The 26,393-nt window shown below is 57.0% G+C and overlaps 1 protein-coding gene across 3 annotated transcripts in view; it reads left to right on the forward strand.

The window, feature by feature from the left end:
* Positions 1-26,393, forward strand: part of ARHGAP26 (Rho GTPase activating protein 26) — a 99,893-nt gene that overhangs the window by 10,677 nt on the left and 62,823 nt on the right. For all 3 annotated transcript variants that reach the window (XM_063169109.1, XM_063169110.1, XM_063169111.1), the window contains exons 2-11: positions 6,246-6,341; positions 7,207-7,268; positions 7,568-7,639; positions 8,947-9,048; positions 11,337-11,447; positions 11,667-11,771; positions 12,354-12,483; positions 12,715-12,815; positions 14,428-14,522; positions 21,125-21,203. In XM_063169109.1, the coding sequence (XP_063025179.1) occupies positions 6,246-6,341; positions 7,207-7,268; positions 7,568-7,639; positions 8,947-9,048; positions 11,337-11,447; positions 11,667-11,771; positions 12,354-12,483; positions 12,715-12,815; positions 14,428-14,522; positions 21,125-21,203 (953 nt within the window). The remainder of the gene's footprint in view (positions 1-6,245; positions 6,342-7,206; positions 7,269-7,567; positions 7,640-8,946; positions 9,049-11,336; positions 11,448-11,666; positions 11,772-12,353; positions 12,484-12,714; positions 12,816-14,427; positions 14,523-21,124; positions 21,204-26,393) is intronic.

Here is a 26,393-nt window from a genome sequence, read left to right on the forward strand (position 1 = left end):
CTTGGAGGAGGAGCTGCAATTACTAGAGCAGTGCTGTGCTGGTAGGGACTGACCTGCACTCCCAGTGAGGGAACTGGGGCCCTGGGGAGCTGTGAGTAACACAGGAGCACCTTTACTCACAGGGGTAAGGCTGGAGGCGTTTACATGACCTGCCTGGGGCAGAGGGGCAGTGTGCAGGTAGAGGGAGATGTGACACTCAGAATCTGGTTTTGGGATCAGTAGTCAGGGGTTGGGGTTTGAGGGTCAGCACTCAGTGCAGTGGCACAGCTGTGCTCAGCAGCTCTGACACCTCTCTCTGAGCCAGCACTGTGCCCAAATCCCTGGCCTGGCTGGGACACAGGGATGGATTTTCACTGCAGCTTCCTCACATTGTGTGCCGGTGCAGCTGGCTGCCCGTGGAAATGCCAGCCAGGGTGGGAATTTTCCATTTCATTACCACATCCCTGATGTTTTCCAGGCACTTAGGCTGTTGCCTGTGTTTGCTGTTTGGATGCATCCCTGCTCTGTGTTGGAGTGGTGAATATTGACCCTTGATTTTGTTCAGGGACCGTGCCTGCTCCCACCTGAGCTGCTGTGGCTGATGCCTGGCTCCCTGCCTGCCAGACTTTCCTGCAGGCTGGGACAGGCCGGGGGTTCTGCCATCAAACAACACCAGGATGTGAGCAAAAATAAGCACAGGGAGAAGTGCCAGACATGGGAGCTGGGTGGGGAAGTGGAGAAATGCCGTTTCATTTTGTTTTGCTGCTGAGTGCACGAAACGCTCCGTGTCCAGCACAGAGCCTGGGGATGGCACCCGGGGGATGCTGCCCTGTGCTGGGGTGGGCTGAGCCCTCCAGGAGCTGCAGGCAGTGATGCTCTGGGGCTGTGGGAGGGCTGGGATGTGCCATGTTCGTGCAGAGCACCAGGAAGGCCCTGGCAGGGCTCTGCTGATCCATGTGCTGTATCTCTGCATGGTGATGGTCAGCCTGGGGGCTGCCTGCCAGGGTGCTGCTTTGGGCCCCTTGTCTTCCAGGGCCATCCTGGGCTATGGAGGGGCTGCCAGGAGGGCTCTGCCATGCCCGTGTTTCTCTGAGCCCCTCCTGGGAGTGAGGACTCGTTGGGCTGTGCCTCCTGCAGCTGCAGACGTCTGTCTGCTCAGGCGCTCCAGGAATGGGAAGCCTTTCCAGGGTCCTTTACATCATTCCTGGGTTTCCTGTGTGTCCTGGCTGCAGGCAGGACGGGCTGTGCTGCCTGGCACCTGTGGTGCACACCCCAGAGCTCCTGGGCCCTGCAGCTGCCATCAGTGCCCTTCATCCCACCTGGCATCTGCACCTCTGTCCAGTCCCCACAGTGGTGTCTGAGTCAGGAGCTGCTGCAGCCCTGGCCCTGCTGCAGGGTGGCACACTGGGCACACTGGGCTGGCCCTGCTGCAGGGTGGCACACTGGGCACACTGGGCTGGCCCTGCTGCTCCTTCTGCCTTCATTTCTCTTGGGTCTCCAGTGCCTTCCATCAGGAAGCTTGGGAAGCTTTGCAGAAGCGTCCTGGCCTGGCAAAGCTGCCATACAAGTGTGAGCAATATTGATTTGGGGGTGCCCGGGGTGCTGGGCTGGTGGGCAGCAGGGATAATTTTAGCTGTGCAGCCAGGCAGCCCTTCCAAGGGCCAGCTTTGTTTTTCAGGACGTGCAGAACCTTTATCTCTTAAAACCCTGTGAAACCCTCCGTGTCCTGAGCGTGTTGCTGAGCTCTGGTGTGCTGCTGGGGCCTGTCAATGGTGCCATTCAGCACACACAGGGCTCTGTGTCCCCGTGCCCAGCGCTGCCATACGGGGCCAGCTGAGCCTGGGGTCCGGGCAGACGGGGATGTTGGGCTGGCAGCAGTGCCCTGGGCTGGCAGCAGTGCCCAGCAGTGCCCTGGCTGCAGGGCAGGTCCGGGGCACCTCCTGGACGTGCCCTCCTGGGGCATCCTGGACAGAGCTTCAGGTTTTAGCACGTCTGAGCGATTTTGGGTTTTGTGCTCGAAGCGTGCTGTGTAGGAATGTGTGCTGGTGAACTCGGTGAAAATGAAGTGCTGGGCTTTGGCCTCCCTGGGTGTGCTGCTGAGGCAAGGCCCAGCTGGAGGCTGTGTGTGTGGAAAAGGCACCAAAATGGGCTCTGGGGGCCTTGGGGGTCGTGCCTGGGGTGGCTGCAGGGACTGTGCCCATGGCCCTGCTCCTTGGGGTCACCCTGCTGTCCCTGGCACCCCCTGACCTCCATCTGTGCCAAGCTGTGGCAGCCTCTCCGTGGCTGTTGTGCAGAACACGATGGCAGAAGCTGTGCTGGAGGTGGGGTGGGCTCTGCCCATCTGGTTTTATGTGTTTGCTCATGATGATTCAGAGGGGGAACCTGCCAGCAGCTGCCAGCCCATCCTCAATCACTGATTACTCCAACCACCTGGTGGAGAAGTTGTTAAATGAACAGATCTGTGCTAATTCTGCACGGAGGTGACTCTGGGGCTGGGCCAGGCCGCTGTCTCACGGGAGCAGGGCTTTGCTGACCTTGCTATGAAGCTCAGAGAGGGAATTTAAACCTTCTGCAGCAAGTGAAGCGTTTGTGATGCTGCCCTGACGCTGGTGCTGACCCCAGTGCTGCTGGGGCTGGCTGGGGGAAGCTGCAAACAGGCAGCTGCAGACGCTGCTCTCAGGCACCAGGTTCTCGTGGCACCAGGTTCTCGTTGCTGGATTCCTGCAGGAACCACAGGCCCAGGCTGGGTGGGTGTCCCGTGCAGGGTGCTCCGAGCATCCCTGGCCAGGCCCAGCTGGCCTTTCCCAGCTCTGACCCTGCCCAGAGCCCCTCCCTGGGCATCCCTGGGCTGCAGCAGGGCAGTGTGAGCCCAGAGGGGTGCTGTGCTGAGCCCTGGCTGGCGCTGGGCACAGACACCATGCTGCTGCTTGGGGAGCAGCCTCAGAGGCAGGCTGTAATCCGGTGCTGATTACAGCGGCTGCTCCCTGGATTAGCCATCCTGGCTGGGCCCTGGGAGCTGGGAGGAGCTGTGTCTGCTCCCTGCAGCCAAATGAGGGCTGGGAGTGCTGATGCCCCAGGTGTGCCCTGCTTTTGGGGCACAGGGGCTGCTGCTGGGGCTGGCATTGTCCTCCTGTCCCTCCCTGGGGCTGGCAGGGACAGACAGACAGCCCGAGCTGCTGTTCTGCTGCTCTTTGCTGTGGGGGAAGGAAGGGGCAGGAGTCTCAGTTCCTGTTGTCCACTTGAGCAGTAAATACAGACTATTAAGCAGTTTTCTTTGCAGGAAGTGTAGAAATCCTGCTCCGTGTGAGCCCAGAGCCCCAGCAGCATCCTCTGCTCCCCCTCTGTGGCACATTAACCCTTCACGGCCACACTCAGCAGCAGGCTTGTCTCCAGCCTGAGCCACCCCTCCTGCTGCTGCTGCTGGCCCTGTGCTGAGGCAGAGCTTTGTGCTGTTTGCAGCCTGTGCACAGAGTGGCTGCAGAGCCAGCTCTGGGCAGAGCCCCCATCCCCTCTGAGCCAGCAGGGTCACTGTGCCCGGGCTGCCCTGAGCTTCCCAACGTGGCACCAGGCTGCAGGGCCAGGCAGGGGGGATGTTTGTGTTCTGACATCTCAGTTTGATGGGCTGTGGTTCCTGCCTGTTGTTTTGGGGTGCTGGCTGCAGACCTGGCTCAGTGGGGTCACCCCAGGGTGTTGCACTCGTGGAGGAGGGGTGGGAAACCAGGACACAATCCTTCCACAAATCCTTCTTCAGTAGTTCCAAATTCCTTCAGAAGAGGCTTTTCATGTCAGAAGCAACCACTTCAGTTTAACTTTTGTGGTAACAGCAGCCACTTCCCAGAAAGTCTGAGCTGAGGAGGAGGAGGAGGGACATGGGGAGCACAAGCTGCTCCCTTGCTGCTGATCCTTGCAGGACTCCTGGGGCTGCAGAATTGCCTTCAGGCAGGTTTGGGGAGCCCTGGAGCTGCAGCGTGTGCCTGGGATGGAATTCAGCCAGCGATTCCCTGGCTGCAGAGGGAGGGGGACAGCGGGGTGAGCCTGGGCTGGCTGTGAGGGAGCAGGGACGGCCACAGGGGTTATCTGGGTATCTGAGCCTGCTTCCAGGACAGGCTGCTGCCCTCTGCCCTGCTGGGAGCTGCCCCTGCTGTCCCTGGGTGGGTGTGCAGGATGCAGTGGAAGGGGGGCATGCGTTGCTTTTAAAAGGGCATTTATTTCAGATCCCTGGTTGCTGGAGCTGGGCAGGTGGGCCTGTGTGTGTGCCAGTTTTCTATCAAGGGCACTTTCCTGAGGGGATTGTCCCATCCTCACCAGCCCAGGTGGGAAAGGGGAGCCATGGAGGTGATGATGGTGCTGCTGCTGCTGCTGCTGATGATGAGACCTGCAGCCTGAGCTGGTTGGGTTGCCCAGGCAGGTGGGTTTTTCAGGCTTTTTGTGGTGGTTGGCTGATCAAGCCAGCAGAGATCTTGGGAGGAACACTTGCCAGCTCCTGGTGTGACTCATGTGCAGGCTCTGGGTGTTCTGCTCGTGCCTCAGAGGAAGCAGCAGATTCTGTTGAGCCTTTGCAGGATTTTGGGGTTGCTTGTTCACAGCCCTGGGGAAGAACAACCCAGAGGATTGTCAGGGGGGTGCCCTGCTCTCCCTGTGCCTTCCTGCTTCCCCTGCAGGGCTGCTGTCCCAAAATGCAGCTGAGGGGTTCCTGAAGAGGGGGTGCTGGGCATGGGTGGCCTGACAGTGGCCTGGGGAGGACAGTGGGGCCCCAGGGTGGGCATGGGTGCCCCTCTCTCCTTTTCTGGCTGATCCTGCTGCTAATTTTATCCTTTATCACTGTCACTGCAGGAGTTATCTCCCTCTCCCCCTGCCTCTCCCTTGCCTATTTATAAGCACCATTGCTGTCAGTGCTGCTGGCTCCAGGGGCTTCCTGGCTTTGCTCTGGCTCCTGCCTGGTCCCAGAGCCCTGAGCTGCTCCTCACCCTCAGGTGGAGCAGAGGGTGACCCTGGAGAGGTGACTGTGGAGAAGGTGACATTGGAGGTCAGGACAGGCCTGTCCCTGGCTGGGGGAGCTCAGCCCCCCGGGTGTCCATCCATCCCTGTGCTGCAGGGGCCTCTCCAGCTCTGGGGTCCTGCCCAGGGCTGTCCCAGTGCCCTTTGCTCAGCCCTGTGCTGAGCTGGAGCAAACCCTCCCTGAATCCCTCTCCTCAGTCCTGCCCAGGAGCACTGGGGAAGCTTCCCCAAAAAACGTGTGTCCTGTTTCTGTGGGTGCCAGTGGAGGCTGCTGGCAGCTCCAGGCACAGGAAGGGGGTAAAAGCTGTAAATCCACGCTCGTTCCATCCTCCAGGGAGCAAAGTGCAAATCCTGCTATGTGTGAGCCCTCTCCTCCAAGAAGCCCCCTCTGTACTTTTCCACTGGGAAGGCTCCCAGGATTTCCCTGTCCCTGCCTGCCTTGGCTGGGTGATTTCCTGCTGCCTTAGGAAGCACTTGTGTGGAGGCAGCTGGGACTGAACCGGGCAGGATTAACCCCAGGCTGTCAGCAGCAATACTGGGAAAACAGCTTTGATGCTCGGAGAAAGTTGCCAGCTCCCTTATCCCATGGGGAAAGCAAAACACCAGGACTCTGCTGTGGTTATCTCTTGGCTGTGGTGCCTGACAGGAGGAAATGGCCTTTGCGGGCACACACATTTTCCACCAGTGCTGGGAAAGGGAAAAACCCTGGAGTTTTGGGTTTTGGGTGAAGAAATGCACTGGGGAGTGAGCACTGTGAGTTCTCACACGGGCAGGGCTGCAGCCACACGGTGCCTTCGGTGGCCCCAGTTCTGTCTGTGTGTGCCAGGTTAACAGGGCTGGCCTGAAAAGCCAATCCTGGATGCACTCAGGTCACTGTGAGTAAGAACTTAATAGGATGCAGATCTCAGAGGGAATCTGCAGCTGGGGAAGCACCAAAGCTCTGTGCTGCTGCCTTCCCTGATGCCAGGGGCATGGCAGAGGGGCCATCTCCTGGGGGCAGTGTCACTGTGTGTCACTGTGCCCATGGCTCTGGCTCTGAGCTCTGGGGTGGCTCTTTGGCTATTCTGAAACGCCATCTCCTGAAGGCTATTTTGGGGTGCTGAAGGGACCCCACAGAGCATCCCTGGGGTGGGTGCAGGAGGGCAGCGCTCTGGGGCTTCCCTGGGGCAGGGGTCCCTCTGTGGGTGTTTCCTGGCTGGGATCATGCCTGCATGCTGCTGTTGGGGCCCTTTCCCGTTGGTGACGTCCCCGTGTCCCTGCTCCCACAGACCTGTCGGCCGCCAAGCGCAAGTTCGCCGATTCCCTCAACGAGTTCAAGTTCCGCTGCATTGGTGACGCTGAGACCGACGATGAGATCTGCATAGGTGAGTCCTGCTGCTCCTGGAGCCAGCCCCGCGCAGGGCACCGAGGGAATCGCACCAGGACACCCAGGGCATTGTCTGGGTGCCCTCTGGAAATGCCTTATTCCTCCTGGTTCCAGGAGCACAGCCTCCCCCAGGGAATCACCTGTTGCCTCTTGGCCTAAATCTGTCCCTGCCAGATGGGAAAGGGAGAAGATTGCCTGTGTCTGAAACCACCTCGGTTAGCTGGGTGCTTTGCACTGGGGAGGAGCCTCTGGAGGTGGTTGTGGCTGGGCACACTGTGAGGGGCTGTGCTCTGAAGCAGAGGAGCAGCAGAGTCACACCGGGGGGAATCAGCAGTGCTGAGCCTGGCAAGGCTCTCTGAGCTAAGCCTGGCTCTGCCTGAGCTTCTCCTGGCGCAGGGCGGTGGCTTCAGCCTCTTCCCTCTCTCCTCCTGCCCCAGCTGAACTTTCAGAGCTTATTGTGCACATTGTCTGGAGCCAGGAGAGCAAAGAAGCTTTAGCCCTGATTTAACTTTGCTTGTTTATTGGTGCCCAGTCTCTCAGCAGAAATAGCTCCTCATCCAGGTCTCCCTGGTGCTGGGGAGCTGCCCCTGGTGTGCTGGGCATGGCTGGAGGCCAGTGCTTGGTGTGGGGCTGGTTGGTGACTTGGGCAGAGCAGGTTTGAGTGAGATGTGTCTGTCTGGAGGAGGAAGCCTGGTGCTGGGGATGCTCTGCTGCCAGCTGTAGGCAGCAGGAGCCTTTATAGGGAAAGAGCAAGGATAATAAAAACCCCAGCCTCCCCACCCAAAACACAGACAGACAAAACCCCTCTGTGCAGTTCCTTTCTGTGACAACTGAGTGTGAAATGCTGCCTGTGTCCCTTCCAGCCAAGTCCCTGCAGGAGTTTGCCACGGTGCTGCGGAACCTGGAGGACGAGCGGATGCGCATGGTACGGCCCAGCTGGCCTGGGAGCAGGGGTGGTGGCACCTGGGGCACTGTGGTGACAGTGACTGCTGCCCTCGCTGGTGTGGAGCTGCAGGGGAGGGCAGAGAGAGGAAGGAGAGGGCGGCTTGGTGGGGAAACACTTGGAAAGCATCAGGAATGGAGTCTTGCTGTTGGAGAGCAGCCGAGCTGCTGCCGGGGGGTCACAGGTGTGCAGAGACAGAGGGGTGAAGCCTGGGGGTGTCTGGGCTGTGGGAGGGTTGCCCTGGAGCAGCAGAGCTGAGCTGTGCCTGTCTTTGCCCCCAGATCGAGAACGCCAGCGAGGTGCTGATCACGCCGCTGGAGAAGTTCCGCAAGGAGCAGATCGGGGCTGCCAAGGTAACCCGGGCACTGCCCCCGGGCTGGGCAGGAGCTGGCACTCTGCAGGGTGGGCTCGGGCATGGCAGGGGGCAGTGGCTGCTCTGGGATGGGCACGGGGTGATCCAGCTCCTGGGAAATGCCTCAGTGTTCCGAGTTCACCCACAGCCAAACAACTGCCCAGGGCAAAAACAGCATGCCAACCAAAGTGAGCTTGTTTCCTTACTCCGAGGAAGAATTAGGATTGTTTGGAGGGGCTCGTACTCTCCCGAGTCCCCCAGGCTGCCCTCCCCAGCCCAAGGATGGCTGGGGGCTGCAGGGGAGCCCGGACGCTGCTGGCAGGACGGGGAAGCGCCGCTGTGGCTGAGGGCAGCCGTGAGACAGCCTGGCCCCCCCTTCCTTTCCTGCCTTTGTTCTGAAATGAAAACCACTGTCTGTGGCTCCCCTGTTGTTATAACAACCTGCTGCTGCCTGCAAGCAGCTCATGCCAGCTCCCCGGGCTGCGTTTGCATGGCAGCAGTGCCCAGTGCAGCTGGAAACAAACACAGAAACCCAGAGAGGGTCCTGCAGAGCACACCTGCTTACCTGCAAACACAGAGAGGGGTCCTGCAGAGCACACCTGCTTATAAACACAGAGAGGGGTCCTGCAGAGCACACCTGCTTACCTGCAAACACAGAGAGGGGTCCTGCAGCACACACCTGCTTATAAACACAGAGAGGGTCCTGCAGAACACACCTGCTTACCTGCAAACACAGAGAGGGGTCCTGCAGCACACACCTGCTTATAAACACAGAGAGGAGTCCTGCAGAGCTCACCTGCTTACCTGTAGCTGCTGGCATGGCCTGAGGCCTGGTGTTGGGCTGGCCAGGCTGGGACAGGATGCAAAGGAAAGTGAAGTTGGTGTCCTTAATGCTGCTGCCACAAAGAGCTGAGGTGCTGTGTCATTGTCCCACGTCACACAGAGGAGAAGCTCTTGTAAGTGGTGGTAGAGCTGGGATGTGGAATTGTGACCAGGTTCTGCATAGAAAGCACTTTCCTCGCTCTGTTGCTTTTGGAGCTGGATCTGGATGTTTTACCAAGCCCTGGGCCCCAGGAGCAGAGGAGGGGTTCCCTCAAGCCTTGGGGTTTGGCAGCACAAGCTGCTTTCCTGTAGCTGCTGATGCTGGCAGATAACAGCAGCCTCACCTGCTTCCAGCTGCTGCCCCCAGGTCCTGGCTCATGGTAGCTCCCACCTGGCACTGCCACCCTGCCCAGTGCCACAGGGATGCTGTCACAGCTGCTCCGGGACCCTTGTGTTCAGGGTCACACTTCTTGTCCTGTTCTGTAGGATGCCAAAAAGAAATACGACAAGGAGACTGAGAAATACTGTGGTGTCCTAGAAAAGCACTTGAACTTGTCTTCCAAGAAGAAAGAATCCCAGCTTCAGGAGGTGAGAGCGACCTCTGAGTTTCCATGTCTGGCTGTGACTGTGGAGAGCTTTTTGAATGCCTCACACTGTTTATAACAATGGTTGTGCTGGCTGTAAACTAATTTTTTCCTTCATTCTGGCTGCGGGTGCTGGGTTTTCCCCTTTTCCTGTAATGAAAGGATATGGAGCTTTCTTGGTGAGTAAAACAGAGAGATCCCAAAATGGATAGCAATCAAAAAGGAGAGAGGGTTTATAATTAAAGAGTGTAACAGAAAGGAACTGGTTCTGCTGCAGGCTTCCCATGTGCCAGCACAAATCATGGATGTCTGGTCTCCTTCTCTGCAAGTGGCTGCTCTGCTCTGTGCTCCAGGGGAGGAGGGGGCAGGCTTAGTGCCTTAAACCCTTTAGGAGCCCTCAGTGATTCAGGACGTGGTTAGCTGTGGTGACAAGTGCTCCCACTGAATGAGTATGCTGAGTTTTCAATCACTCCTTTCAAGTCTGGAATTCCTTGTGCTGGCCCAGGGTGGGTTGGTCCTGCAGGGTGTGTGTCCTTGCCCTTGGGCATGGTGCTGGTGTGCTGCCTGTCCCTTACCGGGGGCACTGCTGGGCTCCTGTACCTGGGTGGTGGGACCATGCCCAGCAGAGCAGAAACACCTGGGACACAGGTGGTCATCCTCCAGCAAATCAGGGCTGAGGAGGGCTCAGCATCTGGGCAGGTGTGCCTGCAAGCCAGCCTTGTCCTTGGGGTGTGTAGATAACAGCCATGTGTGTAAATAACACCCATGTGTGTAAATAACAGCAATGTGTCCCAGGGAATGGTGGCCTTTAAATGAGCCCTGGTTTAGTTTGTGTTTGAGATGCTGATATGGGGCAGGCAGTGGAAGGAGTTCTGGCTGGGCAGGGAAGGATCCACTCGTGGCTGTCAGAGGTGTGATCTGTGCCCTGGGCAGAGCAAGGCCCTGGGGGCTGCCTGGAGGTGCCAGATGGGGCGCAGGTGGGATGCAGAGTGGGATGTGTGTGGGATTCTGTTTGGGATTCAGTTGGGGATGTGTGCGGGATTCAGTTTGGGATTCGGTTTGATATTCGGTTCAAGATGTGTTTGGGATTCAGCATGGGATTCAGTTTGGGATTCAGCATGGGATGTGTGCGGGATCAGTTTGGGATTCTGTTCAGGATTCTGTTTGGGATGTGTTTGAGATTCAGTTTGGAATTCAGCTGGGGATGTGTGCGGGATAAGTCCGGGATTCTGTTTGGGATTCAGTTTGGGATTCAGCACGGGATGTGTGCAGGATCAGTGCGGGATTCAGCTTGGGATGTGTAGGGGATCAGCGCAGGATTCAGTTTGGGATTCAGTTTGGGAACTCTTTGGGATTCTGTTCGGGATTCAGCACAGGATGTGTTCGGGATTCAGCACAGGGTGTGTGCGGGTCGGTGCGGGATTCTGTTCGGGATTCAGCTGGGCTGTGTGCGGGTCAGTGCAGGATTCTGTTCGGGATTCAGCACAGGGTGTGTGCGGGTCAGTGCGGGATTCTGTGCGGGATTCAGCTGGGCTGTGTGCGGGTCAGTGCGGGATTCTGTTCGGGATTCAGCACAGGGTGTGTGCGGGTCAGTGCGGGATTCTGTTCGGGATTCAGCTGGGCTGTGTGCGGGGTCGGTGCGGGATTCTGTTCGGGATTCAGCTGGGCTGTGTGCGGGTCAGTGCGGGATGCCGGGCCCGTGCCGGTGCGCTGGAGCAGCGCTGCCTGCTGGTGCCATCTGGTGGCATCTCCCACCCGGGCCTGGCTGGGGCCGCTGCCGGGCAGGCAGGAGGAGCCCGCTGGGAGCAGCTCCGGCTCAGGGGCCGGCTCCTGTTCCCCCGTGCCAGGGAAGTGTCCGTGGTTTGTGTGGCTCAGACCCCCGAGGGAGGGCTTACCTTAGAAAGAGGATTCGGTGTGGAGCTGTGAACTGTGGATGTGGCATCCCTGGCGAGGGGAGTGCTCTCCAGAAAAGGGAGAGTTGCCTTTTCTTGTCAGGTTCACAGATTTCCAGAAAAGGGAGAGTTGCCTTTTCTTCTCAAGTTCACAGCGATTTCTGTTTTTCCCACCTCTGCTGCATGTTTTGTACCCAGCTGTTGGGGAGGTGAGAACACGAGTCACACACCCGTTTTCCTCAGCTGAAGGAAGAGCTTGCTGGTGTGGATCAGGTTTATGTGTGTTCCTGTGCCCCTGGGCTGGGGCTGGAGCTGGGTTTGCTGTGCCTGGGGGTGCTCCCATCAGAGCCTGCTGTGCCCTGGTGGTTCCTGAGCTCTGTTTCCTCTGCACCCCCTGCAGGCAGACAGCCAGGTGGACCTGGTTCGGCAGCACTTCTACGAGGTGTCCCTGGAATATGTCTTCAAGGTGCAGGAGGTCCAGGAGAGGAAGATGTTTGAGTTTGTGGAACCTGTAAGTGAGCTCTGAGTCCGGCTCAGCCTGCACAAAGCTGGGGGGCTGTGGTGAAACGGGGTCATGGGGAGCCCTCACCCCACAGCCCCTCTCACAGAGAGCCCACCAGGGAGCCCCTCCATCCCGGGGGGCTGCAGGACCCCTCCCCTCAGCACTGGTGGCCCTGGGTGCAGCTCTGGCTCTGCACTGACCATCTCCATTTGCTTTTCCCCAATGCAGCTGCTGGCCTTTCTGCAGGGGCTCTTCACGTTCTACCACCACGGCTATGAGCTTGCAAAGGACTTCAGTGATTTCAAGACAGAGCTGACAATCAGCATCCAGAATGTGAGTGTGCCCAGGGTGTCCCTGTGCCCTGTGCCCATTGCTGTCAGGGTCTCCAGAGCCACCTCACCTTCTGGTGTATTTAATCACAGAATCCCAGACTGGTTTGGGTTGGAAGGGACCTTAAAGCTCATTCAGTGCCACGTCTGCTGTGGCAGGGACACCTTCCACTGCCCCAGGTGCTCCCAGCCCTGTCCAGCCTGGCCTTGGGCACTGCCAGGGATCCAGGGGCAGCCCCAGCTGCTCTGGGCACCCTTTGCCAGGGCCTGCCCACCCTCCCAGGGAAGAATTTTTTCCTAATATCCAATCCAAATCTCTCCTCTTTGAGTTTAAATCCATTTCCCTTGTCCTATATTGACCCATGTCAAAAATCACTCTCCCTCTTTGTGTAAGCCCCCTTATAGTTCTGGCAGGCCTTGCCAATTGTTGTAATATTTTTGCTTTAGCTTAAATGCAGGCCCAGGAAGCAAACCTGCCCCGTGGCTACCCCTGGGCTCCCCACAGGGCTGTAGTGCCCTAGCTATGTCCTGCAGAGCCAGGCTCAGGTCCCTGCACTGGAGAACACATTCCTGTTTTAATTTGCAGACAAGAAACCGCTTTGAAGGAACAAGGTCAGAGGTTGAAGCTTTGATGAAGAAGATGAAGGAGAATCCCCACGAGCACAAAAACATCAGCCCCTACACCATGGAGGGCTATCTCTACGTGCAGGAGAAGCGTAGGTGCAGGGCTGGGGGCCTGGGGGTGCACCTGGGCAGGGGGACAGGGGCACAAAGGCTGATCCAGCAGGCACAGAGCCCTGGCAGTGGGCATGGGGCAGCCAGGGAGAATCCTGCCAGCATTCTGTTAGGTACAGGAGCCTGGCACGTGAAACGATGGTCAGACACAGCAGGGTCTGATGGGGGGCACTGGAACTGCTCTGGGCATGAACCCTGTGCTTGCTCTGCAGGTCACTTTGGGACTTCCTGGGTGAAGCATTACTGCACCTACCAGAGGGAATCCAAGCGCATCACCATGGTGCCCTTTGACCAGAAATCAGGAGGGAAAGGGGTGAGTGAGGGCTGGGAGCAGGAGGGAAAGGGGTGAGTGGGTGCTGGCTGGGAGCAGGGCCGTGTCCCAGTGCTCCAGGGCCGTGTCCCAGTGCTCCAGGGCCGTGTCCCAGTGCTCCAGGGCTGTCCCAGTGCTCCAGGGCTGTCCCAGTGCTCCCAGGGCTGTGTCCCAGCTCCCAGGGTGTATCCAGGGCTGGCTTTGCTGCTCTGTGCAGCAGGAACAATAGGCCCCTGCACAGAGTTCCCAGCTGGGACAGTTTGCAAGCACAATCCCCTTGCTGGGGAGAGCCTGGGGCACCTGGACAGGCTCTCACACGGCTTCCTGCTGGCACAGGGAGCCAGCTGTGGGCAGGGAAGCTTCTAAAATTAATTTCCTCTTGCCTTGGAGCATCTTCATTATAGCTCAGCATGAACATATCCCAGCCCTGTAATCAGCAGTGGCTGTGTACTGTGTTTTGTCTGGTCCCTTCCCTTCGCAGGGCTCTCCCAGCACCCAGGGCTGTGCAGGGCCAGGCTGAGCCCCTGTGCAGGGCTGTGCTTCACCTGTGGCTGGCACCACCCTGCCATGAGATGGTGCCCGTGCTGGGCTCCAGGGTCTGTCAGTGGTGACCACCATGCACATCTGGGCATGGAGCAGCCCTGGGGCTTGGGGCTGGGGATTCTGTGGGATGGGCAGGACTGAGTGCCAGGGAGGGTTTGGGTGCCAGGAGATGAGTGGTGGTGGCTCTGGGGAAGAGTTAATGGATAGGAACCAGGGAGTCACCCTCCCTGGGGGCATTTAATGGATGTGTGGTTGTGGCACGTGAGGACATGGATCAGTGGTGGGCTTGGCTGTTCTGGGCAGCTTTTACACTCTGATCTTTGAGGTCTTTTCCAATCTAAGTGATTCTAAATGTGTTTCCTGGAAGAATGGTGATGTCAGGGAACAGGGTGGTCAGCCAAGGTGTCATCAGGAACAGCACAGGGAGCCCAGAAAAGTGTCTGTCTCCAGGAACTCCTTCAGAATTCATTTTCTCTTAAGTCATGAGTGGAATTTCACAGTTGCAGGGGCAGTGTGTGTGCTGGCAGGGGCTGAGGCAGGATTCCCTCCAGCAGAGGACAGCAGTGCTCACAGATCCTGAGCTCAGCCCTCTGGAAATCCAGTTCGGCTGGGATGCAGAGAGGCACTCACGGGCTGGGAGAATGGTTTTGTCATTGCTTTGTTATACAATAAACATTTTAGGACGTGTTTGCTCCTGTTAGGAGTCCTCGTGTGCACAGTGCTGCCAAAAATGCAGCGTGGAGTGCAAACTGCCAGCAGGAGTGTGTGCAGCAATGGAAAATAAAGCTGATTTTGCCCATGGTCCAGCAGTACCTGCCCCATGAAGAATGGGTTGTGTGGTGCTTTATGCACAGATTGAATGGTGGGCATCCTGAAGGGAAGGCTCCTCATGAAAGGTTTTGGACTAAGTAAGGGTAAACAGACAAGTCCTCCTGTCAGAGATATAAATGGATGTTTTTAGCAGGGTGCTGTTGCCAGATCCCCCAGGTCTGAACCTGCTCATTGACAGCTGGGGACAGGCCTGTGGCTGCTGGTTGCTCTCAGCCTCAGCTGAGATTTTGTCTCTTCTCAGGGGGAAGATGAAGCTGTCACCCTGAAATCCTGCACCCGGCGGAAAACAGACACCATTGAGAAGAGGTTCTGCTTTGATGTGGAGGCTGTGGATCGGTGGGTGCTGCCAGGAGCCTCCTGGGGCTGTGCTGGCCTGGGGAGGGAAGGGAAAGGCTGTGCTCCTGCTCCTTGTGCTCCTTGTGCTCCTTGTGCTCTGTGCTCCTTGTGCTCTGTGCTCCTTGTGCTCCTGTTCCTGTGCTCCTGCTCCTGGCTGTGGGACAGTTCCTGTGCAGTTCCTCTCTGTCAGTCACACCTCAGTGAGTGGAAAGCATTAATCCAAGGAGTCACACCTTTCCCAGCCAGGTGCTCTCCGTGTGTTGAGTCAGTGCTTTGGTTTACAAGCCTCTCTGACTCAAGTCTCTCTGGCTTTGAGGGTGTTTTAGCACTTCTGCAGCCTCTGGCCACACAAGGTGAGGGTTGCCAGCCTGGAGAAGGCTCTGTGGCTGTGCTGGAGGGATGTGCTGCCTCTTCCAGCATTGGAACAGTGTCAGCTTTCCTGCTGGGCTGGCTGTTACTGGTTCATCATGGATGCTGATAATGGACTCTGGCTTGTGCCTCCTTCCATTCCTTTTTCCTGAAGAAGGAAAACACTTCAGCTGTGACTTATCCCACAGCAGCTGGACCAGAGGTGTGTGTGGGTTGGGTTCAATCTCTGGCACCAGGACTGGGAGCTGTACCATACCAGCTGGCATCATGCATGGCTTGCACTCACAAACAGGAAAGCCAGGCTGCTGTTGCTGTTCCAAGAGGAATCAGTCACTGCCTGGGGTCTCCTCACTGCAGGAGTTCCCTGCTCCAAAGGCACTCAGTGTGCTCTCCCAGTTGTGTGCCTGTCCAGCTCTCCTCCCATCTGCAGGAATTCCTGGAGGTCTCAGAAAAACCCAAGTTCATTGAAATCTGGGTGTTGGATAATGCTGGAATGGCCCCTGTCCAGCCTTGGGCAGCGTTTCGGTGCCAGCCCGTGGCAGGGAGGGTTGGGTGATGGAGCCCTGCCTGTGCTGGCTGAGGCTGGAGATAACCTGGGGCTGCCTCCCACTCTCTGGGGCTGTGCTTTTCTCCAGAAACCACCAGTGTTTCTGCTGACACAGAAAATCTTTTTTTGCTGTGCCCTGAGGATATTTTTTTATAATGTGAAAACCAAACGAAAAAGCGGGAGAGGGAGAGTGGAGCCTCAATAATTTTCTTTAGAGTGTTCAGAGGCAGCTGAAGCTTTCCTTGATGTTTGGAGCCTGCCAGGCATGGGATCAGGAGCTGCTCCAGAAACCTGCATGCTCCATGTAAATCATGGCAGTGGAGTAGCACAGGAAGGGGAAACCTGGGGAATTTCTCCTCTCATGTGCACGTCCCTGCTGCAGGGATTTGCCTGAGAGAGCAGGAGAGCAGGACACGCCTGAAGGAAAAAGCTGTTTTTTCCCCAATATACAGGCAGCTCTGCATTCTATTGGTATCAGAATTTGTCATTAGATGTCTAAAATATTGGATAAACTTAAGAGGAAGAGGAAAGAAGTTTTGCTGTGCTGTGCCCAGCCTGTCTCCCTGTCCCTGGGGCAGATCTGGGTCCTGCTGTCAGTGCAGGCTGTGCTGAAATCACCTCCATCCGCCCTGCCAGCTCCAGCCTTGGCTGTCCCACAGCTCCCAGGCAGCCTGGAGGTGGCAGCCTCGGCCTTGCTTCACACACTGAACCACAGAAACTTTCGACAGCCCTGCACTTTGGGAGCTCAGACAGCACAGGCTGAGGGCTGGAGCTCAGCAGGAACTCCCTAAATAGCACCAGCCAAGAGCTGTTCCTTCCTAGGTGTGAAAAAAAGTGTGTTTTTCTCCTGTAAAGATGATTCAGCACAACCAAGCTGAAAATCTGGAGCCTGGTCTGTTATTACAGCATTGCTTCCTTGTCTCAGCATCCCAGAATAGTTTCTGTTGGACCTTAGAACCCATCTCATCCCACCCCCTGCCATGGGCAGGGACACCTTGCACTAGGCCAGGTTGCTCCAACCCCCATCCAGCCTGGCCTTGGCATTTACAAATGGCTCTCATGTTCAGTATAGCAAGTTAGAAGTGTTGTTACAGCAAAATTAACCCCAAATGGTGTTTTGGGTCTGCCTGAAATACACCCCCAGCGTGATGGACACTGTGTTTTACTGCTAATGCTCTTTTCTCATTAACTGAACTCGTTTGTAGTCTCTGCACATTAAATCAGGTTTGTAAACAAGGTGAGCAGGGATGTCAGGCACTGTCTTACCCTGGGGAGGAGGAGGAGGAGGATCTCATTTGAGTGATGACAAAGGCTGTGTCATTTAGGATAATGTAGGTCATTGCTGTGGGCCAGAAGCAAACTGCTCTGAGTGCCAGCTGGCTTTTAGGGGAGCAGGAGCCCTTCAGATGCAGGGTTTGGTGTGTCAGGAGAGCAGTGAGCTCTGCAGGCACCACCATTGCCCTGTGGGTGCCCCCAGGGGGACTGGCACCACACCTGTATTTTGGGGGTCAATCTCCCCCTTAATTCCAGCTTTGCTCCCCAGCATTTTTGGGGTCGCACCTGGTTGCTGGTGCCAGGCCCGTGGCCATGGGCTCCTGTCAGGGCTGCTCTGCTCTGGGAACATCTCAGTGCACTCAGCCCCTGTTATTAATGCACTCTTGTGTGTTTTCATCAGCAGTTTAGATTGTCTCGCTGTGATAAGCTGCTACAGCAGTTGGAAGTTCTTATCTGTTTCTATTGCTTTCCTTATTTGTTTGTTTTCCTGGAAGAAGGAAAAGCTATTGCAGTTTCTCATTTTCTCAGTGTGCTTAGTCACAGCTCCTTAAGGCCAGGCCATTTGTCACAAAAGCTGAGATATTGAGAAAATTCAAATTTCCTGTGTTGTCTCATATGGAAAAATCTTCCATTTTTAGATTGTAGCATATTGAAAATATTCTTTCTTATTAAGTGTTTGCCATGTTCTGCTCTAGTCTCACCCTCCTACACTCACCCCATTTATAAATGGATTTCTTCTGATCCCAAAATGTCCCTTCCCCTCCCTGTGTCCCAGAAAAAGGCAGAGGGCTGTGGTGGGAAGTGTGGAGTGCAGGTGGAGGTGTGGGATGCAGCACCTGGGAGTGCACCAGCAGCTCCTTGGTGTGTTTGCCACAAGAGCTCAGGTCCAGGAGGGTGTCCTGCTGCCCTCGGGGCACGGCTGGGGTGCGCTGGCCCCACCTGGGCACAGGTACATCCTGTGCTGGGAGGAGGTGGGAGCTGCCCACAGCAAAATCTGTATTTACTGTGTGTTATTTTATAAATAATTATCTGCATAAGTGACCCCCAGGATTCGGGGTTGTTTGTTGGGTGAAGGGACAAGGACAGATCAGTTTTGCTGCTCTTTTGGGAAAGGAGGGCAGAGCAGGGTTTTGCCATGGCTGTGAGAGGGGTTGGTCCTGAGGAGGCTCAGTGAGGATGGAGCTGTGTGCAGGCAGAATTTCCTAGTGCTGGTGAGGATGGAGCTGTGTTCCCAGAAGGGTTGGTGAGGATGGAGCTGTGTTTCCAGCAGTGTTTCCTGCTGAGGATGGAGCTGTGTTTCCAGCAGTGTTTCCTGGTTTTGGTGGGGATGGAGCTGTGTTTTCAGAAGGGTTGGTGAGGATGGAGCTGTATTTCCAGAAGGGTTGGTGGGGATGGAGCTGTGTTCCCAGCAGTGTTTCCTGGTTCTGGTGAGGATGGAGCTGTGTTTCCAGAAGAGTTGGTGAGGATGGAGCTGTGTTTCCTGGTTTTGGTGGGGATGGAGCTGTATTTCCAGAAGGGTTGGTGAGGATGGAGCTGTGTTCCCAGCAGTGTTTCCTGCTGAGGATGGAGCTGTGTTTCCAGCAGTGTTTCCTGGTTTTGGTGGGGATGGAGCTGTGTTTTCAGAAGGGTTGGTGAGGATGGAGCTGTGTTTCCAGAAGGGTTGGTGGGGATGGAGCTGTGTTCCCAGCAGTGTTTCCTGGTTCTGGTGAGGATGGAGCTGTGTTTCCAGAAGAGTTGGTGAGGATGGAGCTGTGTTTCCTAGTTTTGGTGGGGATGGAGCTGTATTTCCAGAAGGGTTGGTGGGGATGGAGCTGTGTTTCCTGGTTTTGGTGGGGATGGAGCTGTATTTCCAGAAGGGTTGGTGAGGATGGAGCTGTGTTCCCAGCAGTGTTTCCTGGTTCTGGTGAGGATGGAGCTGTGTTTCCAGTGCTGGCAGGAGGCTGATCCAGTGCCAAACACCCGACCTGGCTGGGAGCACACAGAACCCCGTGGGCCTCGGCCCCATCCATAATGGATGAGGCAGTAATGTGTGGGTGCATTTTAAATTTATCACAGCCAGGAAGATGGTTCTGCTCAGGAAAGTGATGCAATGGGTGCCCTGGCAAATAAACACTGGGGGAGGAAATGCAGGGCTATTTGCAATGGAAATTGGGTTTGATTCAGTTTCACAGCCCCTCCCCTCATGCTGTTAAAGAAGTTTGACTTTGAAGTGAAGCCCGAGGAGTTGTTATCTGCTCAGAGGCAGAACAAACATTTGCTGTTATCACCTCTCTGCCCTGTGCTGAGGGAAGCTGGCACTCCAGATACCAGCACTGCCACTCAGGCACCGTGCTCTGCTGGAGTCCAGTGCCCAGCATGCCATGAATGGAGGGCTTAAATTTCTCTATTTCTCTGGCTAAAGAGACAGAAATGCCAGTATTTCCTTTCCTGTGTGTCCCTAGCTCAGCTAGAACCCTTCCAGGGCTTTCTGACTAAGGTGTCTGTGCCTTCAGCAGCAGCTTGGCTTAAAGTCAGACCTAAGGCCTGGCTCAAGTGGCCACTGCATCTCCCCAGGTACCAGGGGCTGCTCTTGAGTCACTCTGTACCTGCACAACAAGGAGCTTTGTGCAGTGTTTTGAGCATATTTGCTGCTGGATGTGGAGCATTTTCCCTCGCAGATGAGGCGATGGTTAAGTGGTTTCCTCTTCCCTCCTAAGTGAGTAAACTTCCAAACCACTAAGCTGGTGAGTATTGACTGACTCACCAGTGGGATTAGCAGAGATCAAGCACATTATGTCTGGTTTTTGGACCTGGGCACAGCTTCCCCTGGTGGGACAGGGCTGAGCTGCCGTGTGCCTGCTGAGAGCTGGGCTGGCTGCATGGGGAGTGCAGTTAGGAGAAGGGTTAATCCTCGGTCCCTGCCCTGTGCGTGCCACAGAGCAGCAGCCGAGGGGCCAAGCCCACCTCTTGAGAGCCCCTGTTAAAGTTTAATTTTCTTACAGGCTCTTATCAAGGACCAAAGGGCATCTGCAGAGCGTTGGTGCAGCTCACGTTTTCCGGCTGAACCAGCCTTGGGGAGTTCAAGTTAGAAATCACCCCTCTGCCCACCTTTATCAGGTTTAGGGGTCGAGTACTGAGCAGAGCCTACGTGCTCAGTGCTCACTCTGCAGGTGCTTGGCAGCTCCTGAGGTTTAATCCCCTTCCCTCCTTCCCTGTGCCCTGCAGCACTGGAGCAGTGATCCCGTGTCCTTCCAGAGCCCCTGCTCTGCTGAGCCTGGGAGCAGCAGCACCAGACAGACACACGGACAGGTCTGTCTGTCTGGGAGCAGCCCTGGGGGGATGCAGACCAGCCCAAAGGCACAAGGCTGGGAGGAGCAGGCTTGGCCAGCTGAGCGTGTTGGGATCCAGGCTGCAGGATGGGCCGGGGTGTGGGGATGGAAGCCCTGGGAGCTCACAGCCAAGCAGGGCACAGAGGGATGGCAGCCCTGGGCTGGGGTCACGGCTCCCACCCTCTGTGTCCCCACACCTGAGGCTGTGCAAACACTGTGTCTGGTCAAATCCACCCTCACCCTGCAGGTCACAGAGCAGGCAATGGAGCTTTGACTCCTTGCTGGAAAGGGGGGTCCAGGAGCAGGCACAGCATCCACTGAGGAGCATGGAGGTGGCGCTGGCCCTCGGGCAAGGGCAGTGCCACTGCTGTCCCCGCTCCTGTGCCGTGTGTGCAGCACCCTGGCCTGTCCCTTCCCCTCTCATTACAGTAAATGAGCAGTCCCAGGGCTGCCTGTTGGAGGCTGGGTTGGCAGGGCAGCCCAGGGCTGTGGTGTGTGTGACAGTGCTGGGGGCAGGAGCAGCACCCTGGACACCCTGGGGCTGCTGCCCTGCTCCTGGAGGGGGACACGGGCCAGCATCGTGTCACTGCCACTGCTGTGTCCTGCAGCAGGGTATGGACAGGGCACAGCCATGAGGGCACAGCCATGAGGGCACAGGCGCCTCGGGGATGAAGCACTTGGCACAGCAGAAGGTCTCCTCTGTGAGCCTGGTGCTCGGGGTGCTGCTGAGACACGGGCTGGGATGTGTGGGGCTCTGCTTGCTTGCTTCCCTTCCTTGCCTACCTTCCTTGCCTTCTCCTGCCATTGCATGCACGTGCTCTACCCAGTGCAGGTGAGCTGGCTGGCCGGGGGCCAGAGGAGGAACTTGGCACCCAGCTCTCACACAAAACCACTGGAACGGTGTGCTGATTGTTGGAGATGCCCTCTGCTCCTTGCTGACCCTGGCCGGCACCTGCAGGGGTGTCCATGGCTTTTGTCCTCCTGCGCTGGGGCTTGCCTGGGAGGGAGCTTGTCCCGCTTCCCTCTCCCTCTCATGAAACCTTCATCTGTGCCACCCTGCTCCCCATGCTGCAGTTCATTGACAGCGTCCCCTTTCTCCGCAGGCCCGGGGTCATCACCATGCAGGCGCTCTCGGAGGAGGACCGGCGGCTCTGGATGGAGGCCATGGACGGCCGGGAGCCGGTGAGCAGCCATTTTGGGGCACAAAGCGGAGTCGTGGTGATCCCTCAGGAGCCTGGGCAGAGCGCTCCCTGCAGAGCCTGCCAGCCAGGCAGGGAGCTGTAACCGTGGGGCAGCCTCTGCCTCCTGCCAAGAGAATCCTTTAATCCCTTGGTTAAATATTTGAGGTAATACTGTATCTCCCGTGCTTGGATTGCTTGGAGGTGCGGTGGAGAGGAGGAGGGTAGGCTTGGCCAGCACAAACATGCTGCTCTGCCGTGCTGAAAGGAAAACATGGCAAAAAGAGCAGTGGAAGAAAGTGCGTTGCAGATTTGCAGGGCTTTTGGAGTCCCGCGGCTCCTTGGCAGCCGTTCCTGGGGCTGCTGGAGGATCGGAGCTTTCGTGTGAGCGGAGGAGCGCGGCCCCCGTTCCCCGTGTCTGCTCCTGCTGTGCCAAAGGCTTCCTCACCTCTGGAAGGGATTCTGGACGTTTGCAGAAAGCTCGCTGTTGTTAGTTTTTATTTTGGAATGCATTTGCGAACCTCGCTGCCAGCTTGAGGAGCGTTGGCTGGCTCTGAGCAGGTCCCTCAGGGGGTGCTGGGGTCACGGTGTGGCACGTCCCAGCTTTGTGGGGTGACTCTCCTGTGGCATTTACAGCGCTGCTGAGCAGCCAGGACAGTCTGTGGCCTCTGTGCCTGTGGCCAACAGCGTTTTGGGATATGGAGAGAAGCCATGTGGAGAGCCAGAGCAGCCTGGGCTATTTGAGCAGGTTTGAGCAGACCCCCCCAGATCCTTGGAAAGGTTCTTGTTTGTCAGGAGAAATGTTCGTTGGAGCCAGGTGAGGCATGGACACACGAGACTGTTCTGAGTGCTGGACCTGGTCAGGCACTCGCTTTTGGAACGTGCAGCAGCTGGGAGAGCAGGAGGCTGCGTGTGGGAGGTGCTGCCCTGCATTTCAGGGAAGGGATTGCGTGGTGGATTGCAGCCAGGTCCCAGCCTGGAGCTGTGGATCCATCAGGTAATTCAGGTAGGACGGGAGCTCAGGAGGTTTCTGGTCCAGCCTCCTGCTCAGAGCAGGTTGCTCAGGTCAGGAGCTCAGAGCATCCGAGGGAGGAGAGGGCACAGCCTGCCTGGGCTCCAGCCCAGCTGCTGCCCTGGCCTCCTGACCCCAAGGTTGAACCTCTCTTGCTCCAATTTACACCCGCCCAGAGAGGCTGTGGTTGCCCCATCCCTGGTCCAGATCCAGGTTGAACAGGGCAGAGGGTAGGACTGGATGAGGTTTAAGGGCCCTTCCAATTTAAACCATTCCATGATTCTCTGGTTCTGTGACAGCCTCTGCTCCCTTTTTCTGTCACCTGTTGGAAAGGGCCCAGCCTGCTCCTCCACCTTTGGCTCTTTATCCCTGAGGCAGCTATAGTGGCACAACCCTCTCCAGCTGCAGGTGCCAGCTGTCTTGAACCCTCCTAAACAACCCCCTGCCTTGATTCTGGTGGCACCATTTCCTCAGAAACAAAATGGGCACTGCTGCTCCTCATCTGAATGGAGTCTTGTGCTCCTCCAGCCTGCTCCCCTGCCTCCCACTGCCCACCCGTGCTGGGAGCTGCCGTGGCAGGGATGGCAAAGCCACTCAGCTGCCATGGGAGCTGCAGGAAAGCGCTCACCCAGCTGTGTGTGAGCTGCTGATGGTGCCAGGGGCAGCACAGGAGCAGAGCCGCTCTGCAGAGGTGCAGACACACATCCTGGGTGCTTGCAAGGAGCTGTGCATGCCAAAGGTTCTGTGGAGCAACCAGGACAGGGCTTTCTGGATTATCCTGTTCCACAATCTGGTCATGACAGCTCCTTCCAAGCCGCCTGTGTGCTGCTGCTCTCCCCTGTCGTGCCCATCGGCTGAGCTGAGGGCAGCTGGCTCACCCAGCACGGTGTCAGGGCTGTGGCTGTGCATTAATGCCACACCTTGTGGCGCTTCATTGCTCACACTGCCCTTGCAGGTGTGGAGTGGGAGCGATGGGAATGCTGCCTGCATGGAAAGGGATCCAGGACACACTTTGCTGCTGAAGGTGGAGTGTGTTGACACATGAGGCAGCTCCCTGTCCTCAGCTATCCTCCTCCATCCATCAAAAATGCAGCTGTGGGCTGTTCTGTTTGGGTTCTTATCTTACGACAGACACCGGGCTGCAGCGTGTTATCTTCGTGTTACCTATTCCGTGGGGATTTCCTTGAGCAAGAGATGAGAGTTTGACCTTTGGACTCCTAGAAATATTCATCCTGTGCTTTGACTGTACTTCTGTAACCAGAACCCTACTGGAAAGAATGTCTGGTTTGCCTTTGATTTGACTGCAGAGTGTGGGGAAGGATTGGCACGGTGGGGATGGTAATTCCATGAGCAAATTCAGCCTGTGCAGAGATTAGCGCGGACTGGAGTTTGTGTCTTAATTATAATGAAAAAAGTAAACCCAAATGTCAAATTACATCTTAGTGAGATTTAAACATAGAATGTGGCTGCATTAGCCAAGACATTTGTCACAACTTGAGAAGATTTACACTGTGTCTCCCAGTCAGAGCAGCTCCAGACAGCCCTCATCACGCCGTTAACTCTTACCACTTGTTATTCATTTGGATAAAGCCCCCGTGTTGACTTTGGGTTTTCTTCCATGTTGCAGAGGCTGGAAACAGGAGAAACTGCTAACTCCATGACGGAGCAGCGGTGTTTGGTTTTGTTAAGATACTCAGGATCAGTTTCTTATGGATTTTCTCCTCTGCTGATGCAGTTTGCAAATGTATGTGGTGGAGGCCAGGGCGATTCTGAAACTTCCTTGGAACCTGAGTCAGGAATAAAAGCTGTGTTGGCTGATGGTGGCTGTGCTGGGCTGTGGGTTTAGGAGAGGCACAAATTAGGCTGTGTCTTGTGGCAAAGGGCAAGGTAAGTGTTTAGGTAAGGTTGTGGTGAATGAGTGAGGAGGAGGAGGAGGCTCAGGGGGCCCTTGTGGCTCTGCACAACTCCCTTACAGGAGGGCACAGCCGGGGGGTGTTGGGCTGTGCTCTGGGGAGCAGGGACAGGAGCAGAGGGAACGGCCTCAGGCTGGGCACAGCAGGAATTTCCCCATGGAAAGGGGGCTCAGGGCAGGCTCAGGGTGGGCACAGCAGGAATTTCCCCATGGAAAGGGTGCTCAGGCACTGGAACTGCCCAGGGAGGTTTGGAGTGCCCATCCTGGAGTGCCCAAGGAAGGGCTGGAGGTGGCACTGGGGGCTCTGGGCTGGGGACAGAGTGGGGAAGATGGGCTGGGAGGGCTTTTCCCCCAGCAGTGCCGGAGCCGTGGCTGCTCCCCACTAGATGGCAGCTGAGACCGGCCACTATCGGCCCCTGTGCCCGGGGTGACACCGCACCCGCGCCCCCGGGCCGTGATGTGACCCCGGCCCACACCCAGGGGCTGAGGGGCTGCTCGGAGTGGGGACAGCGCTCACCTCCCGGCTGTGTCCCCAGACTCACAGCCCCAAACCTCCCGTGTCCCTCCTCTGTTCTCTGCCTCCCCCTCCTGCAGTGTGTCCCCTCAGTGTGTGCTGGCTCCTCCACACGGGCTGGGTGTCACTCTGGATGTGCCTCTGGAGCTGCCCGTGCCCTGCCCCAGTGCTCCTGCTGGCACACCTGTCGGTGCTCCTGCTGGCACACCTGTCGGTGTCCCTGCTGGCACACCTGTCGGTGCTCCTGCTGGCACACCTGTCGGTGCTCCTGCTGGCACACCTGTCGGTGTCCCTGCTGGCACACCTGTCGGTGTCCCTGCTGGCACACCTGTCAGTGTCCCTGCTGGCACACCTGTCGGTGGTTCTGGTGGCACACCTGTCAGTGTCCCTGCTGGCACACCTGTCGGTGTCCCTGCTGGCACACCTGTCGGTGGTTCTGGTGGCACACCTGTCAGTGTCCCTGCTGGCACACCTGTCGGTGGTCCTGGTGGCACACCTGTCGGTGGTTCTGGTGGCACACCTGTCGGTGGTCCTGGTGGCACACCTGTCGGTGTCCCTGCTGGCACACCTGTCGGTGGTTCTGGTGGCACACCTGTCGGTGGTCCTGGTGGCACACCTGTCGGTGCTCCTGGTGGCACACCTGTCGGTGCTCCTGCTGGCACACCTGTCGGTGTCCCTGCTGGCACACCTGTCGGTGTCCCTGCTGGCACACCTGTCGGTGGTCCTGGCACATCTCTCAGTGGTCCTGGAGCTCCTCCAGCCCTGCTGCTGGAGATGCCACCCGTGTTCCTGTGGCACTGGCAGCAGAGCCCAGCCCCGCATTCCTGCCCAGCACACCTCTCACCTCCTCCTTGGATATTTCTTCTGGGAATTCTTTCTGAAATAGTTTTTCGTTTTCCTTGTCTAATTATACAAAATGGTGAGAGATTTATTTCCCAGTGGAAACGCTGTCCTTTGAACTCACTCCAGTGCTTTCAACCTCGGCATTCCTGTTATTTTGGCTCATTCAAGAAATAAATTCACTTGAAGGACTCCAGTCCCAGTGTGGCTGCAGCAGGGGGAAGGACAGGCACCCCCTGCTCTCCTCCCAAGCCCTTGTACTGCCCTGGCACTCACTGGAGCTGCAGATGCGCTCTGTGCTGCGAATCCATCTCAGCTGTCAGGGATGGTGGAGGAAGGCTCACCCAGAGCACCCGTGGGCACAGGCGGTGTCTGTGGCCTGAGCTCTGAGCAGGGGCAGCCCGTGGGCGAGCGCGGGTGGTGGCCGTGTTCCTGTTCCTGCTCTGCTCTCCCTGGGTTTGCTCCCTGCCTGCCTCTGCTCTGCTCTGCCTTCCCTCACAGCCCTTTTCATGCTCAGCTTTGATTGTGCTCTCAGTCCCACAGACGTGTTTTTGTCGGTTTGCTGGAAAATATGTTTTTTTGTGTACTCTGTCTTGCAGGTTTTCATGGCCTTCATCCTGCCTGAGTTTGTTTGCTTACAGCAGATTTCTTTTGTTGTTCTCTATGACCTGAGTCATCCCTGTTGCTGCTTCTCCATCTCCCTGTCTCTCTCTTTAGTGAACAGAACATTTTTTCCCCACTCTGCCCACTCCTGTGTGTAAGTTTCTATTGTTTGCTGCTTCTCTTTGCCTCCACTCTGTTGCCCAGCCCAGACAACCTTCCCTGAACTGGGGCTCAGTCTCTCCATGCTCTGGGGGCAGCATCGGTGCCACCCCCCAGTGCAGGGAGCTGTGGTGATGGTGAGTCCCCCTGGGAC

The sequence above is a fragment of the Melospiza melodia genome, chromosome 14 (assembly GCF_035770615.1).
Source record: "Melospiza melodia melodia isolate bMelMel2 chromosome 14, bMelMel2.pri, whole genome shotgun sequence".
Lineage (NCBI taxonomy): Eukaryota > Metazoa > Chordata > Aves > Passeriformes > Passerellidae > Melospiza > Melospiza melodia.